This window comes from Vanellus vanellus, assembly GCF_965231255.1.
Source record: "Vanellus vanellus genome assembly, chromosome: 9".
Lineage (NCBI taxonomy): Eukaryota > Metazoa > Chordata > Aves > Charadriiformes > Charadriidae > Vanellus > Vanellus vanellus.
In genome coordinates this window covers 10,847,456-10,865,370 of record NC_138914.1, presented here as the reverse complement: position 1 = coordinate 10,865,370, position 17,915 = coordinate 10,847,456, and the positions used below count along the sequence as shown (strand labels likewise).

Below are 17,915 nucleotides of genomic sequence, written 5' to 3'. Positions count from 1 at the left end.
AAGGTGGCGTTTGGGACAGGGGAGGCGCGGCGGCTCCGCCGGGGACGGGCAGGGCTGGGCGCCGCGGGGAGCCCCGCCTGGGGGCGCGCGCCGGTACCGGCGGCGCGCGCCGTAACGGAACGGCCCCAGCGCGCGGCGCAGCGCGGGCAAAGCCGGAGCGGCCCCGGGGGGTGGGGTGCGGCCGTTCCGCCCCGCCCCTCCCGCGGGGGGCGGAGCAATGGCGCCAGGACACCCGCCCCGCCCCGCCCCGCCCCTCGCGGTGGCCCCGCCCCGCCCCGCGCGCAACCTGAGCGCGGGAGCGGCGCCAGGGCCCCGCCTCGGCTGGCGGCGGGCAGCGGCGCGGTGGGGCTCGGCTCGGCTCGGCTCGGCTCCGGAGGCCCGGCCGCGGTGTGCCCGGCGCCGCCAATGAAGGCAGCCGCGGGCGACGGCGGGGCTGCGGGTGGGTGAGGCGGCAGTGCGGAGCGGTGCGGAGCGGTGAGCGGTGTCCCGGCGCAGCCCGCGCGCTGCCGCAAGATGACATCGCAGGGCAAGTTCAAGAAGGACAAAGAGATCATCGCCGACTACGAGGCGCAGGTCAAAGGTGCGGAGCGGGGCCGCGGCGCGGCGGGGCGGGCGGCGGTGCCCGCCTTTGTGTGCGGGGCGGGCGGGGCCGGGCCGCCTCCCGGGCAGCTCCGGGGGGGCGGCGGGTCCTCGGGGACGTGCGGGGCGACCCGCGCCCGCCCGGGCATCGCCCGCGGCTCCAGCAGCCGGGGCTGGGGGGGGTCGGGCGGGAGCTGCGGCCGCAGCGCTGGGGGCACGGCAGGCGACGGGGAAGCGGGCTTTATTTCGGCGGCTGGGGGCAGCCCCGGCGGGGCGGCGCACGGAGCCTGCGGGCCTTATGTAAGGGAGGTGTGTGCGGCGGGGCCCGGGCCGGCCCGCTGCGGGCGGGGTGTCGGTGGTGCAGGATGGAGCCCTTCGAAGCAGACCCGCTTCATTTCGGAACGTTAGGGAAGGATACAGTTAACGGTTACGGCTGTTGAAACCGCTGAGCATCAAAGATCAGGCACCAGATTAATTTTTATTGCAGTTAGACTTATGATGGGAAAGTTGGTACCCTCTGGACATCACAAGCGTCTGCAGCGTTGTGAAGGACCAAATGTGTGTGGTCAGGCACAAAAAAATTACTCGGTGTAGCCATCTCTATTACAAAAATAGGATTTTTACCATCGGCAGCAAACTGGATTAACTGGTATTTTGGATAACTTAAGTTTGTAAATCTACCCGTTATTGCAACAAATCCTAATTCTCTTAGTTGGTGACACTTCCATTTCCCACTTTCAGCTCGAGGATACTTAACTGCTTACTTACTGCCTTTACGGCACGTTGCCCCCTTCGCGTCCCCCTGCTATTATGTAAAATTGGCTCTGATCTCCCTTTGGGTGGTTGTTTTCTGTAGGTAGGCTTTCACCATTTTGTAATGTTTAAATCTCTGGTTAAGACAGAGTTAATGACAAATATAAAATAGCTTTTCTGCAAATTAACCCATGAATGTGCAAACTAAACAGCTTTCCCGTTTTCTGTAGATGTCAGTTAGCGTTGGATCTGGAGCTTGGCTGGGTGATTCCTTATCTGCACGTACAGTGCTGTGACAAAGTGGCTGCTGAAATGCTGCAGTGCAAGGCCAGATGGAAGGATTTTGGGGAGGGGGCTGTCTGTTGATTTCGTGCCATTGTTTACTTTCTTGCATTTCAGTCTTTTGTAGTTGGCTTTGAAGAGTGATGTAACAGTCACAACATGCTCTGCTCAGTGCCAATTACCTTTCTGCTTGTGTGTAATTTGGGCAAATTGATGTTATTGCACCCTGCAGTTAAGCAGATGAAATATTCTTTTAGCCTGTGGTATTGTTCCGTTTTACAGGAGAGGATCTGTGTGTATTCGTAGAGACTGTCCCACGTTTCCATGTTGTTCTCAAAGATGTCCTGGGCCAGGTGGTTCCTGCTTCTGGGCTGCTCGGGCCTGCAGGGGGGCGGCTGGAGGCAGGACTGGGTCAGATCTCTTCTGAAAGCTTCGCTGAGGACATCTCCAGTATTTTGTCTTTTTGTTGTATGTAACTGGCATACTCATTTGCTGTGATTATTCTTGGCCCGACTTCTGTAGCCTCATGGCTTCCATATGTTAGACAGCTAATGCTGGGGTTATGTATAAGGGTGTTTTATTGCATCACAGCGATCACGTTTTGGGCCGGTTTTCTGGACAGCTGTAGCACAAACTGAGTTCGCTGAGGAGATGGTAATAATTTCCTTGATACCATTTTGTGCCTAATTATACCGCCAGCAATGTCCATTTTCTGATTTAGGGTACACGGTCTGAATTTTCATTGGAATAAAGATTAATTCAGACGTGGTCAGGGTTTAACTGCACCTGAGGTGGGAAGAGTCAGACCCCCATGCCTGTGGCACTGCCTGCCTGCTGCTTTTGAGGTGGGGGCAGCTCCGTCCCTGAGATGCACCAGGCCCATCGTGGGGCCAAGGTGATCTCGGGGTGACCTCTGAGAGGTGAAGGGGCTCCAGTGTTCGCAGCTCCATCCTGACAGTTGTCTCCCTTGCCGTCACCTCCCAGGTGGCTCTGGCCTTCCCATTCTGCTACACTGTTGGAGGAGGATGAGCATCAGACTCCAGAGGAGTCGGTGTGAAGGTCTGTTGTAGCCTGTGGTTCATCATTAAGTCGGGGCAGTGGAGCAAAACGTAACTGGGCTGGAAGGTTTAGTGAAACGTCAGTGGTTGGTCCTTGTGTTAGCAGGGCCCGAGGAGGACAGGCTGCCGAGGATCCTCTGGGGACCGAATGGAGCTTTTGCTTTGATTAGTTGTGTACTGCATGTGCAAACACAACAGATCTGTGTGTCGTTGATGTCAGCAAAAGCCAACATGGGGGAGGGTTTGTCATCGTCTAAACTGTCTCCCGAGGCCGTGACAGTGACCATAACTGCCCACCTCTGCTTCTGCTCCCCTTCCACAAGGCCTGATCTCTCTTGCCTCGGCCTGGGGATTTCATGTAGGCCACCTCATTATCCTAGATACCCTGTTCATTTCCTTCAGGATTTAGTCGTGATTCGATTCATGTCTAAACCCCTGCTATCCTGGTAAAGACGGATACCCAAATCTCCAGAGAAAGACTAAAATGGAAAAGAAATGGGGAGAAAGAAAACGGCGAGTGGCGGCAAGGCAGGATAACAAGCAAAATGTTGGCATGGAAGAGCTGCTGATAAAAGATGAAAGTTTGAAGAAGTGATGTCTTGTTATGGAGGATGGGGCTGAAACCTGAACACAGCACAGTGGTGGTCCCCATGGCGTGATCAAGAAAATAGAGAGAATGGTAGAAAACCCTGTGTGTAAACTCCAGGGAATACATTGGTGTGGCTGGAAGTGAAAGTAATTCACAGCAGAGGTGCGTTTAAAATGCATTTAAAAGGTAGATGTCAGAGAGGATTGGAGATGGTCAGGGTGCTGGCCAGCGAGATTGGCCAAGCAGCATGGAAGGTGTCAACCAGTGCCTGGGGCTCCTGCAGGGCAATAACCATCTGGCAGTGCCTGAAGTGCATAAAACCCCTCAGTTGCCCAGGTATTACTAGAGGAGCTGGACTGACAGCTGGGAATAACGCGGGGGGAGAAAACAAAATGTTGCTTAGACTGATTTTTAGGAAAGTTCTGCTGAAAGCCCTCTTGTGTGGGCTGTCAGGAAGCAAAGCGGAGGCCCTGGGTGGGTCGGGGACAGCCTGTCAATAACTGCAGCGGGGAGCTGAGCCCTGCCCCGACCTCCTGTGCTCCGAGGTGCGGCGGCCTCGGTTGAAAAAATCGATGAGCCTGCACTTTGTGTGGGGAGCATGATTGGCGTAAGTAGAGTTTAACTGGTGAATAATCTTTGTGCACAGGGGTGATTTATCAGCCATAACGACTCTGTATATTCTTTCCCTCCCTGGGGAATTGTGTCTGCTTTTCTCATGGTGGGAAGGAGTCATTCTGAAAATGCTTTGAATATATAGAGGGTGTGTGCGAGGTGTGTGCCTGCGTGTGCGCGGGGCTGTGTGAGTGCTGGCTGCTGCATGCACTTGCTGGGTGTTGCAGAGAGGGCTGGGGGGCTGATAGCTGGGGCACAGTACACGGTGTTGATAGCGCTGTAGGATGCCTAATGCTTCGGGTCGGTGCTGCTCTGTTTTTAGGAGTGGAAATACCTAATCGTTGGTGCCCGTGGCTGCTGCAGGCTGGCTGTCCTTGCAGCTCTCCGCAGTGTTTGCCATCTGCCCGTGCATGGGGACCTCTCTCTGTGATCTCTCCTGAGCACAGGCACTGCTGACAGGCATCTTCCCATGGTGCAGTCTCTCCTGGCAGTTATCGTGCTGTGGGTCTGTCCTTTCCGTCTGCTGCTGATCTGCATCCTTCTTCAGCTGTCGGGAGAGGAGAGAGCTGGCCCCAGGACTGGCAGCAGATGCTTGCTTGACGGTACCAGAAAAAAAATATTAAGGTTACTTTTTAGGAGGCAGATTTTCTTATCTGTCTGTCTTAGATTTGCAGACAGGAATGGTTGCATTAAAAATAAATGTGAATAAAGATATGGCTGCATATTTACAAGTGCCCTATTAAAGCTACTTGGGGAATACAGAATACAGTAGATCCTTAGATGCGCTATTTAAAGCGAGTGTTTTCAGATGTACAATTTTAATTGGTCTATCTGGCCAGAAAGATAAATAAACATCTTTTCCTCATTACGGTCAAGTGCATGATTTGTTGATTTAATGCACCAAAACTAACCAGTTTTAATTATGTAAATGTAAGCATCTATGGTACAGCATTGTAAATCTTGCAGCAAATTGGGCATCCTGTTGATTGGCTGTTTAATTTCATATTGCTTCCTGAAGCTTTTCTTTAACCCTGGAAAAATTCAGGTCATTGTATGATCTATTTGATTATTGTTGGCAGGAAGAGTGCTGTGAATCAGTAGCATCTTCTTCTGTCATATGGCTGGCGGGTGAAAAGCATCCCTGGTGATCCTGAAGATGTTAGTCTTTAAATGGTGCATCTGGCTGCATAGTGGTAAAGGGATGATTTCTTGCACTTCTAGGACTCTTAGTTGCTGTGCAAATTGATAAAAGAACTATAGTTTTGATGGATTTAGCACATAAAAATATTAAAAAGGCTTGTAAACCTGGGGCCGAAGAAAACCAATGTGTGTTTTCCCATTTTCATAGGAGAACTGCAGCTTAGGTTAATTCATCATTGCTTGTTAGCTTCATTTTACTTTTCCTATTGCAGTACCTGCATCCCTTCTTTTATGTCTATTCTCATTTCATACCTATTGCTCTCTTTCCACTTTGCTCAGAAAATTTTGGGAAAATTCCCATACCAAATTATTTTCTGGCATTATGGCTTGCTCAGGAGGGAAGTTTGGCTCCCAGTTGGAGGAGGAGTCGAAGCTTGAAGCTTGACGACCCATTTAATAAAATGGTTTTATGCAAAAGAGAAGAAAGGTCCCATCCCTTTGGGTGGGCTGGTAGGAAACTGCTAATTATTAAACACAGGAGCAGATATAAAATTTCCATTGGCTTAATTGTCTTGCTTAACAAAATGTGGGGAAACGTGACCTGAGGGACAGCTGGTGTGCCTTGGTGTAGGTCTGTTGGGTTTGGTGAGTCCTTTGCAGATCCTGATGAATCTGATCTAGTTGCTACTGTGAGACTTCAGAATAACCGCTCAGCGTTGCTCCTTAGTCAGTTGATTCCTGTATAGATTTATTTGGTGTTCCACTTATCCTCTGTGTTTCCTCAGTGGGATCTGATAGTGTGGTCCTGGCAGATGGGTTTTAGTTGAGACCTCTGTGTCTGGCGAATGGGAGCACCATGTGCAGGGAATGGCACAGAACTATATATGTGATTCATAATAAAGATTAATTGGCAGTCTCTACTGGAAACAAATTGAATCTATCAGAGATGTTTCCTACAAAGCTAAAGTCCCGGGTGCTTCGGCAGAGGTTGGGATGGTTCAACTGAGTCAGCAGGCTCCTGCACGCAACTGACCATCAGCGGCTCTGTATAGGTGCTGGTGGGATGGACCTTCCTAAAATGCCTTGGATTTGGGCCTCCTTTCTGGTCACAGAGGAGAAGGAGCCGCTGGGTCGCAGTATCTGGTCAGGCGTGTGTGTACATGTGTGCTTGGGTGCCTTACTCTGGGTCAGATGCAGCTGGTACGTGGTCCAACATTCTTGCTGTCAGCTCTGTGTGCCCACTGGGGCAGGAGTGTGGGCATGGCTGGTTGGCCTCACAGCGCTGGTGCAGGTTGTGGAAGTGGAGTGTGCCAAGGCACTGTGGCTGCTGTTTCTTGTCAAGACATCACTAAACCCAAAGACTTTCCAGGTGCACAGCCTGGTTTAGATGGGGAGTTGGATGGCGGCCTGAAAGCCTGTGTGCTGGCTTTGTGGCAGAATGTGGGGCTGTGTGGAGCGGTCAACATGCTGTAGAGCAGAGAGGTTGTCCAGAGGGACCTGGACAGGCTGGAGAAGTGGGCTTGTGTGAACCTCATGAGGTTTACATGTCCAAGTGCAGGGTCCTGCACCTGTGTCGTGGCAATCCCAAGCACAAATCCAGGCTGGGCAGAGAATAGCTGGAGAGCAGCCCTGAGGTGAAGGGCTTGGGGGTGTTGGTGGATGAGAAGCTCAACACAACCTGGCAATGTGCACTCGCAGCCCAGGAAGCCCTCATCATCCTGGGCTGCATCCCCAGCAGCGTGGCCAGCAGGGTGAGGGAGGGGATTGTGCCCCTCTGCTGCGCTCTGGGGAGACCTCCCTGCAGTGCTGCCTCCAGCTCCAGGGGTCCCAACAGCAGAAGGACACAGACTTGTTGGAGCAGGGCCAGAGGAGGCCCCGGAGATGCTGCGAGGGCTGGAGCCCCTTTGCTGGGAGGACAGGCTGAGAGAGTTGGGGGGGTTCATCCTGGAGAAGAGAAGGCTCCGAGGAGACCTCAGAGCCCCTTCCAGTGCCTAAAGGGGCTCCAGGAGAGCTGGGGAGGGACTCTTGATCAGGGAGGGGAGTGATGGGACGAGGGGGAATGGTTTTACACTGAAAGAGGGGAGACTGAGATCAGATCTGAGGAAGAAATTCTTTGCTGTGAGGGTGGTGAGGCGCTGTCCCAGGTTGCCCAGAGAAGCTGTGGCTGCCCCATCCCTGGAGGTGTTCAAGTCCAGGTTGGACGGGGCTTGGAGCAACCTGGGCTGGTGGGAGGTGTCCCTGCCCAGGGCAGGGAGTGGGACTGGATGAGCTTTAAGGTCCCTCCCAACCCAAACCATTCCATATGATTCTATATGATTAAAAAAGACAGGTGACATCACTGAAGTGTTTTTTCCTCAAAAGACACAGCTCTTTGGCCCCAGCTGAGTCTGTTTAAGCAAACACGGCAGAGTGGAGGTGTCCCTGGCAGGATAAGCAGGAGAGCATTGCTTTTCTTCTTAAGATGGAGAAGCTGGCAAAGAGAGTGGCGAAGGGACAAGCTGTGAACCTTTTACAGGACTTGCTTTTGCCGAGTCCAGGTCCCCGGCTTCTGCCAGGTGGGGATTTGTCTCCTGGGACTTTGTGGTGTACTTACACAGCTAGATTGTAGGTGTGGGAGGCTGTGCTTCCCCTGCCGGGTGGTGAGGAAGGGGGAAGCTGAAGCTCTGGGTTAAAGCTCATTACTGTGGCCTGATGCTCACAATGGGGCAGAAGTCACATTTAGCAGCTGTGCTTCTAAACCCTCATGTTCACATGGGAGCATCCATCCAAAACTGAAGCCAATGGCTGCTCCTGCAGCCGACGTCCTGGAGCAGGGCCTGCGCTTCCCATGGGGAGGCTGCCGGCCGTTGCAGTCAGACTTCAGTTCAGATTTCTTTCATGAAGGTGACTTTCTTCTGATGTGTTAAAAAAATGATATCCAGCTGTGTTTGGAAGTGCATGGTGGTGAAGAAGCCTGCTGTGGGCTTCGCTCCGATTTGGAGGCCTACTTTGTGTCCCCGAACTCCTGCCCTGGGCTCAGGGCCTCATGTAGGGAGCAGGAGGGAGTGTGTGGCGTGTCCCAAGAGCAGGTCCCTGCGTCCTCTGCGGCTCCTCCACCCCTGTGTGTGGTGAGTGGGGCCTCCAGCGGGGATGGCCTGTGTCTCCAGCCTCTCCGTTGTCCGTGTGCCATCTCGTAGCAGCTGTGGTCAGAAGCACTGGACAATGAGTCCAGCCCAGAGGTCGTGGCTTGTCCTTGGGAAGGGGTCTGGTGGTGTGCAGGAGCCGAGGCCTCTGCTGAGAGCTGGTGGCTGTGTTTCAATAGAAAAAGGGAGGTATTTTGGTCCTTGTAAGCCTAGCTATTTTCTCTTCAGATAGCTGGCAGGTACCTGGGTGCAGCAGACATTATTTATCAATCTGCCCTTCTTCCTGATAATGGTAAAAACCTCTTACAACACTTATCCATGGCCTGTAGCTAGTCCTGGTTCCAGGTGAAGAGTTTTAAGGGCCGTAAGAGTGCAGCACCAAATGCGCTTCAGGTGCTTAACAGATATTTATAAGCCTCTGCAAGGTGTAATATTTTAAGTTCTGTGTGCACAGTTTCAGCAGCTGTCAGCAGCAGGATTTACTCTCCCCTTCTGCTGGCCCATTGAAGGTGGGGGAAACCCTCCCCCTTGAGCTCTTAAATTTTCTCTTGCCTGAATTTGGCTTTGTTTCAGTAGCTGTTTGTCAGCCTACCACCCACAGCAGCAACAGCAATCACCTCCTGAAATGCATTTACTGACTTCAGAGGCATTGGTTCTCCTGACAGGCGTCTGGCGACAGCGGTTTGAGCAGGTCATGCCTGGCTTCAGGCTCAGGGCTGGAGAGGGGCGCAGCGGCGTGTGCTGTCGTGTCCCTCCTGCCGCTCTCCAGAAAAAAGTGCCATGAAGTTACCTCCCCTTTCTTACAAACTGGGTGGCTGTTCAATCTGGAATGTTGATTTAATCCCAGGAGGCTTTTGCTGAGCTGCCAGCAAACCTTTCCCTTTAAAAAGGATGAATATTTCTTACTAATAACTATTGTGTTATGTGTGCCCCACCTCTATGTATTTTATTGGTATGTATCATAGCAGCACGGGAGGACATAGATAGGAGTAAACAGCATGATCCCATGCAGTGACTGGTAATAATAGTTTGTACTGTCACTGATGACCTCCTTAGGGCTTCCAGTCCTCACCTGGTGTTCCTGATTTGTGCCTGCGGCTGTTGGATGCACTTTTAAGGTGTTCATATTTTCAAGAGCCTGATTCATGAACTTTTCTCTGAAAAACTGGCCCAAGATGACTTATTTTGGTGTCCCTTTTCTCACCTCTGGAAGACAGCTGCAGTGGTTTGGGAAGAGGCAGCTGCTGAGCAGCGTATTGCAACACAGAATTTTAGGAGAAGAAGTAAAGAGAAGTATTGAAATAAAATTACTGAGGGAGTTTACGTAGTTGTAGGATGATTCCCTGGGCTGGGACTGAGTCGGTGTCATAGGGCTGATGTGTTTCTTGCTGCCACAGTGCTGTGGGATCGTTTAATGACTGTGAGTGGTCAGCAGCTTGGTTTTAGAGTTCAGGTGAAAAATGGCACCATCAACAGCACAGCAGCCCTTGCATGCCAGGCAAGGGAATATACAGCATTGTTATTTACCCCAGAGTTATTTATTACTCATCAATGAGGAGGCAGCTGTTAGGATCCTGTCCATGGCAGGGAGGGAGAGGTTTTAAATCATCCCCTTTGTTATAAATCATCCCCTTTGTTTTAAAAACTAAGATAAGTAAAATGGTGTGGTGTTACAATTCCTGTGTGGAAATTGGTGCTTCCATCCTAGACTCTTCTAGAAGGTGGGTCCCCAGATGTAGCTCTGTGGGCGAAGCCTCATCAGAGGGGAGCGACAGCAGTGCCTCTTGGCTGGTATTCACGTGTTTACGTGTTTGTTTGGCAGTGGCTGCGGAGTGCTGTGTCTGTCTGTCTGTACTGGTGTGAGTTCCTCAGTTTGGGAATCCTTGTTGTGGGAGGGACTGGGGGGACCAGGGAGCTGGAAACGGGGAGAAAGCTATGGCTGCGACCTTCTCTTGCTTACACATCTTGCCCTGTTGAGCTGCCTTAAAACAATGTGTGTCCTGGTTTGAGGTAAAACAGAACCAATTCTGTTCAGTAACTTTGCTTCTTAGCTGGGCCTCTTCTAACTACTGAAATGAACAGCATATCGTGCAGACAGTGTTCGCTCTCTCAGAGTGATAAGACCAATGTCTATAGCTGATGCCCAGGCATGGTATGCAGAGAGGCTCTTGCTTATACTTATTGCTATAACCCCCAAGGCCAACCAACTTTGTTATTTGCCCCGTTGGAGGGTCGGAAGCGGAAAAGCATAGTGGGGTCCCACCTGCAGGGAGGAGCGGACAGGACAGGTGACCCAAAACTGACCAACAGGATATTCCATCCCATCTGCCTCATGCTCAGCATAAAAGCTGAGGGATCAAAGGGTCAGCGCTCTCTTCCTTCAGTGGCTGAAGTCTGAGGAGGACTCTGTTTGTCTGCCTGTGATCCTGATCCTGAATGCAGATCTGGAATCCAGTTCCCGTCTGGGACTGCCCCAGTGCCAGCCGGTGTCATGACTGTCATCTCGGGACCTTGATATGGTTTTGTATATATTACATTATTTCTATTTTATTATTAATATTTCATTAAAGTAGTTTAGTTCCTTCTAAACTCATAAGTCTCTTTTTCCCTCCTCTGCCTCTCTCTTTGAAGAGGGGTAGAGGGGAGCATCTGTTGGTCCCATCTGGGGTGCCCCAGGTCCCCAGTAGTGGATTTGGCCTAAACCACGACAGTGTGCCTCCCCGAATGACAAAACCGTTTCTGTTAGCTTCACTGATGTCCTTTCCTGACGGCTGAAGCCAAGCTGACATTCAGGGGAGGTTCTCCATGAAGACGTTTGGTGCTGCAGGCTTTTAGTCTGGGAGCTCGGGAGTTTGGGAAAACTGCACAGCCTCTCTGTGCCCAACAACTTCAGAAAGGAATTTGCATTAGTGTCTATCACTCTTCTTTCTTTCAGATTTGAAAAAAAGCTTTGAAGAGGGGAAAAAAAAAAAAGTTTTACTTTCCTTTTTCACCTAGGCCTTTAGTAGAACAGTCATGTGTTTGCAAGGGATTGCAGTCACTCTGATGCATCTTGCTTCTCCAAGTAGCACTGTCAAATATGGCTCTGTCTTGTAGCAATGGCAGCTGTGCAGGAAAGCTCAGTAATTTTCTGTTAGAATGACTATAGAGTTAAATTGTCTACAGTTTCTTGCTTGTGTCTGTATCAGACGGATGAGAGAGGAGGATGGTCCTTAGGTGAGCATCCCTGACTTTTTGGTTCTGTCCCTCCTGGCCTCTGAGCCTCAGTGGCCTGTCTATAAAATAAGGAAAGAGGGGATGCAGCTTTTGGGATGGCTGCTACTCCTGCTGCTCTTGGGAACACTCGGGACTACAGCTCTCTAGGGTGAGGATTTTATCCATATGGCTTTTGCTTTGGTTATTGTCCAGATAGAAAAGCTAACTAGTGATTAGGTGAGACTCAGTGTTGTTTTACTATCTTGCTTGTATTGTAAAAGTAAATATTTAAAAAGAAAATAGGATACAATACCATGGAAATGACCAGAGATGAGGAGATAGAGGTCTGGCTTTAATGAATCTCATTAGGGGAAAAGGGAGCCCTGTTTTCCACTGCCTTTCACCATCTGTTGGACCAACATCACCTCTGAGGTCCAACTTTGTGGAACAGTATGATGCATTGGAGGACCACAGCAGAAGTCTCTATCACAGACTTCATGAAGCAGTGGCTTCCACTTTACCACGAAAGAGCCCCAAAGATTAGTGTGTTTTTTTTTTTTAAATTTTATTTATTTATAGATGTTGTAGCATTGACTAGCTTTGTTTGTTTGAAGAGTTATTTGTGGTCTTGAGGCTATTCTGTGGTGTGGTTAGAGTCTGAGGTGATTGTCTGCTACTTGGAACAACTTGTTTATAGACGATGACGTGAAGAACAGATTTCTTAGCTCAAGATTACCAGTTAGATAATTTTGGGTTGCTGGCCTTGTGTGTGTGCAACGTTTTTCTCTCTGTCAGGTGCACTGATTAATCAATAATTGTTTCATGGTAATAAAAAGAACCCCTTGCTATGGGATGAAAATGCTTCCTCTCCCACTGCCAGGTGACTAGAATTCTGCCTTACTGTGTGGTGAAAGCTGACATACCAAGATCAACTAAATGCTTTTCACAAAAGCTTCTGTCTATGTAAGCTTGCAGTCTGCCAGCACCTGAGATCTGAGGGAACTCACAGCAACAAGTTACTTTTTATTGTATTGATGGTGATGTTTAAAGCTTCTGGCTCAGACAAGGTCCTATTGCAGTAGGTAGAACTTGCTGTCCAGTGTTAGTGACTGAATGGCTTTAAATGAACTAGTTTTTGGGAACAAGTCTGCATTTGAATCTCTACCCCCTCTCCTTTATTTTTTTTTTTTTTTTTTACTTCATGGAAATTTAACTCTGACACTATAATTTAATCATTGAGTTTATAGAAGAACTCATAAAAGTGTAAGAACTAGAGATCAAACTGTTGGTGTGGCTTTTGTGTTGGCAAAGGCTCTAGAAAGAATTTAAGATTTTTTCTGTGTGAAAAAAGGTTAATTGATATTTGGGAAGAGCCTAAATGATGTTTGAGTCAAGACAGCTTGTTAATGTTTAAAATTTTAAAGATATACACAATTTTATCTGATCTGGAGAAAAAAAAAAATCCAGCTGTCATTTTACAGTATTGGCAGTGTAGCAGGATTAAAGCTGCAAGAGAACTTGAAGACTGGAGCTGCGTTGCCTGTCAGCGATGATCAGGAGGCAACGCCTCGTGCAGATGGGTCCTGTTGGGGAACGTAGCCCTGGAGTGGGAATGCAGTGTGAAACAGGGGGCCATAACTCAGGACAAGATGGAAACAGTGCTGTTGACCTTTTTGCAAACTGCTTTGTGCCCTTAATGGGAAGTGATACACTAAAGCTGTGTGGTAGTATCGAAAGATGCTGTGTTTAGCTGTTCGGTTAGTGAAGAAATACTGTCTGCAAGATTATCTTGCCAAGAGTATATTTAGCTTTTTCTTAAACTCCCCATATTCTGTTCTTGTTTGCCCTCAAAAGCTGATTAGTTACTCCAGATTTATGCTGGTGTTGCAGCATGTGACCCATGGTCGTTGTGAAGTTGTACCTCTGGACCTTGCAAGCCGGATGGGGGTGTATGTTCAACGGTGCCTCTGGAAGGATGCTATGGACCACTTATCGGTGGTGACCTCCACTGGAAGGAGTTAGGCTGTTAGTTGGAGAAGATATATTTGGCCTTCTAAGAAAATGTTATTGTAGGCAGCTGTTTTTGCCTCTCTATTATTTATGAGGACGTGCTAAGTCCTTTGGAGGGACAGTGTGCCCCAAATGACCATTAATAGGTGGGAAAGTCCTGGCCAAAAGATAGAGAGTTTTGTTTGAAAATATGACTTGGCTGCTGTTGAACAGCGCTGTGGGTTTGAAGCAAGCCCTCTTGAATGGGTGGAATGCCTCCCATCGACTTTGGCGTGTGGTGCTTCATGCCATTGAGATTGTGTACCAGAATCCCTGCCCACGTGAGGGATCACACAAGGGATGTTGCAAGGTTAGAACAGAGTGACACTGAGTCCTTCCCCTTGCTTTTCGTAGTGCAGTGACTGAAGTCCATCTGAATCCACCTCTGCAAAATGGGTAGTGGACAGAGGTCTGGCGAAGGTGTCCTCCTCTGGTATGTTCCTTCCTGTAGGTAAAGGACCTTGTTGGTTGTCACATTGAGTACTTCAGCAGTAATGTAGTGTACAAGAGGGTGCTAATTGCTTACTGGGAGATTATTTGTATGTTTCTGCTCAATAGGGTTACATTCTACCAAGCATAGGCTGGAATATGGTGATATGTTTTTATTTTGCAGTGTTGCCTAATGATTGTTTCTTTTTGGAGATGGGCATATTTTCAAAAGGGTTGAGTACTTTTACAGTCAATATTATGTACAGTTAAGCATGCTGAGGTCAGCACAATCGAATATCATGCTTCAGGGTGGAATGTGATTGCTAGAGAGATCAGAAAACAATTTCTATCCCCGTGTACAGCATTACACAATTGGCTGGATACATTATAGTTTCCCCTGCAGCATCAAAGCTACGCTCAGAGAGGCCACTGGATTAAGTAACACTGGCATTTCTGTAAATACCCGTGTAATAGTTTCAAAATGTTTAAGAGTATTAATGATTTTATTTTTCCAGTGCTTCCGAGGGGCAGGCAGGAGCGTTCTGCCTTTTTGGCTCACGGGGGGATGCAGAGGCAATCTCATGCAAGATGTGGGCAAGAGGGCAGTAGTTAGGAGGAGGAACAGAAATCAGGTCCTTGAATTCTGCATCTTGCACGAGGACCAGAAACTGCCTGTACACCGGCCTTTTGCTTCAGTCAGACATGGCTTCTTGTGCTGCCGCAGCCATTGGGGAGTGTATGTGCTGTGTGATTCTCCTTTCACCATCTGTTTGAAACTTGGTTGTTTCGTGAGGTCTAGAAACCCGTCTGATCGGCTGATCTTGGGTGATAAGTCCCACTGAGGTCCCCGGCCGCCTCTTGTCTGTTTGCTCAACTCAACTGCCACTTCCTGTTTTCTAGTGAGGTTGTCAGCTCCTCGAGGCAGGATGAAGTGTTCCTCTGTTGGTGGCACAGAAATAGGTGGATCCTGATCACCACGGTGCAAGTAAAGCTTAACCTCACATTTTAGAGATGTACTGCAGCTCCAGGAGAGAGCAAGCTGCAATCTGAGATTACATCCATTGTGGGTAGGAAAATGTGAGCTCTTTAGGTGTTGTACAGAAGTACTGATAATTTGGGACAGCTAGCCTTACTCTGGGATGGAAACCAGTTCATTTCGCACCTTAGGGGAACAGAACTGTGTTTTGTGTCTAGGGCTGGGTCTGTACATCAGCCAGAGAGAGATGGAGAAGATGGACTTGTTGTACAGGTCCTTCTGCAGCAGCAGGCTTGTAAGTGCACTGTGAAGGTCTGTTTTGCACCGACCTTCAGTGTTGCACCCAGGGGAAACTGTCAGACAGACATCCCAGTCTCTTTGAAATGACTCGAACAGTCATGTACAGAAACTCTGCAAGATTAACCTTTTATTTTGACAGACCTTCCTTTAACTGTTCTTTAGTTTACTTCCCACTGAATATAGCCAGTGTTTTGCAGGGACTGTCATATTGCCCTATTCTTTTTTACCGCTAAGGTGAATGGGGCTTCTACTGTTGTGATGAATGAAACTGGAAATCAGGATCTCCACTGTAATTGTATTTTTCTGGTAGTTCAGGAGAAAACTGAGGAGGTGTGGCAAAAACTGAACAAAAATAAATAGCAGTGTTGAACTAGTTTTAACTTTGAGTATATCAAGTGAATTGGAAAGCAGGTTCTTCTAAAGCATTTTTTGTTTCTTTTAACATCCTTGCTTGACAGCATTCTGAGTGATTCGTGTTTTTCAAAGCAGTTTTTCCTGCACAGTACTTCTATGTTCTTGACCTACTCTTGCTAAAATCCCTAAAGAAACAATGAGCAAACACACTGTAAGTGAAAATATCGTATTAAAAAACCCTGAAAGTGAAACCACAACAAAAAGAGTACTCATGTAGTTATTGTTCTTGTGGGATGGCAGTTTGAGATACACTGCTGGAACAACAATAATCTGTTTCATGTAAGAGGTCAGCTCAAAACTAAGAGTGAGTGGGAAGAAGAGGAAAAAGAAATGCGCGTTGTTTGCATCTCCTCCTAGTCATACGGCATGTTCTCCTGCATCTCATGGGTTGTGCTGTGATGTAGTTGCCTACTGCTTTACAAATGCTTTTCAAGTGCAGTGAGATGACATCCGTGTCAGATGGGAGAGGAATGTATAGCAGATGGCGTACCTCTCCTGAGGCGCTGGGTGGAAGGAGATAATTTTGCAAGTCACAAAACCAGAGAATAACTTCTTCAGAATTAAACTTTCACTGGGGATTTAAAAAACCCCTGACATATTCAAGAACCTTTCTTGCAAACTACTTCACATAGATAGGAATGTTTGTTTGCTGTTCTCCATTTCCAGATCCAAACGTACTCCCAGTCACATCAGAAGACATAACACTGGGGCTCTGACAGCTCATGGCAAATGTCCTTTTTTACTCTAGAACCAATGTAATGTGTCCAGCTATCTGTGCATCTTACTGCACCCAAACACATCGTACCTCTGGGTGCCGTGGCACTGTGGAAACATGGGGAGCAGTGGATATACTTGGGGGTATCTCCTTGATGTTGGAGGGCACAACAGGGACCCAGGTCTGTGCTCCTGGCTCCTGTGCCAGCCTTGAGAGCGGACTGGCGCTGCGGCTTTGAGTGGTGAGGCTTCTTCACACCAAAGCTGCTTCACCTGGAGAACGGGGTTGTTGATGCTGTCTCTCTTGAGGAGTGGGTGATGCCTGAGAGATTTCATGAGGAGGGGTAGTCTTTTGAGGGTGTCAGGCAGTGTATTAAAGATGAGGCACACCAGCAGAACTGGCTCTTTGGTTTGAATGTTGTGAAATGGGACCCTTGTTTATCAGCTGTAGCATGCTCTCATTGTGGAGGTAATCCAGCTGCTCTGACAGTTAGTTTGCACAAAACTGCAGTGATAAGGTCCATGGCAGAGCGACGGTTGGTCACGGGGATAGTCACAGCTCTCCTCAGAAGTCCTGCAACTGTGTGTGAGAGCTAGGCATGACCCCAGGCTACCCTGTTGGTTCCCAGTGCATGTAGTCTCCTCAGTGTGCCAGGAATTTGTGTGGAGGCTGGTCGTGTTGTCACTGGTGAGTGTTTGCTGCAGTGTCCTTGTCCACGGTGTACCTCACAATGACAATAAAGACATTGATGGCCACCAAATTAACTACTGAGCCTGCAGAAATTGATGGTGGCAGTATGCCTTTGTAAGAAAGAAAAAAATCCTCAGTGACCTCTTCCTTAGCTTTTTGGGGGGTCTTTACCAGACTGCACATGTCCAGGGCTCACTGGAAAGAACTTAACTCCTTGTCCCCAATAGCATCTTTGTGTGAAGACTCTCAAATTTCCCAGTAGCTTATCTATTCCTTGTAAGCCTGCCACCCAGGTAACTTGCCAAGATGGAAGGACAGCTGATCTTTGCAGGTTCTGAATTGCCAAGGTGTTTGCTGTAGTTCCAGCTGCAACTTGAATGGCACTAGACATCTGGGAGGTGGAGGAGGCTCTGCTTTCTTCTGGAACCACCTGACGGTGCTGCTGGTTTTTCCCGTTCTCCTATGTGGCATCATTAGGCCCGTCTCAGGGTGAAACCACTTGTGTATTGTTGGTAGCACTTCCATCACTCTCCTCTGCTTTTGTCCTTCTCACAAAACCCGTTCAGTGTTGCACACTGTGGGAGCTCTGTGCTCTTTAATTGTTTGTCATCATGGGAATTGCTTGTTCTAAAACCAATTACAACCTGACAAAACTGATCTGCCTTATTTACAAATACATCCATCTGGTTGTGGACTGTCTGATATCACCGCCAGAATAATATGAGACCTTTATTGCTGCTGCTGAGTTATTGAAGGGTTCCCATGCCGGCATCGTCTGGAGCTGCACAATGGCTTACTGCACGCGTGTTTGCATGCGTGTTCTTTGTAGGACAGAGGGAATTAATGTTTAAAGTAAGAAATCCTGTGTAAACTGAAGACAGGTTAGGCATTAGAGTGCTGTATCTCGGCATCAGCTGGTGTGGAGCCTTGTGGCGTATTTGGAGTGTGTGGTATGATGGAGGATGCTAATGCAGTGGCTGCAGAGCAGCTCCCCTGGGCGCTGGTGCCCCGT

The 17,915-nt window shown here is 48.8% G+C and overlaps 1 protein-coding gene across 2 annotated transcripts in view; it reads left to right on the top strand.

The window, feature by feature from the left end:
- Positions 1 to 513: 513 nt before the first annotated feature.
- Positions 514 to 17,915, top strand: part of SRGAP3 (SLIT-ROBO Rho GTPase activating protein 3) — a gene marked incomplete at its 5' end in the record, with an annotated part of 125,112 nt that continues 107,710 nt past the window's right edge. For both annotated transcript variants that reach the window (XM_082487490.1, XM_082487489.1), the window contains one exon: positions 514 to 580. In XM_082487490.1, the coding sequence (XP_082343616.1) occupies positions 514 to 580 (67 nt within the window). The remainder of the gene's footprint in view (positions 581 to 17,915) is intronic.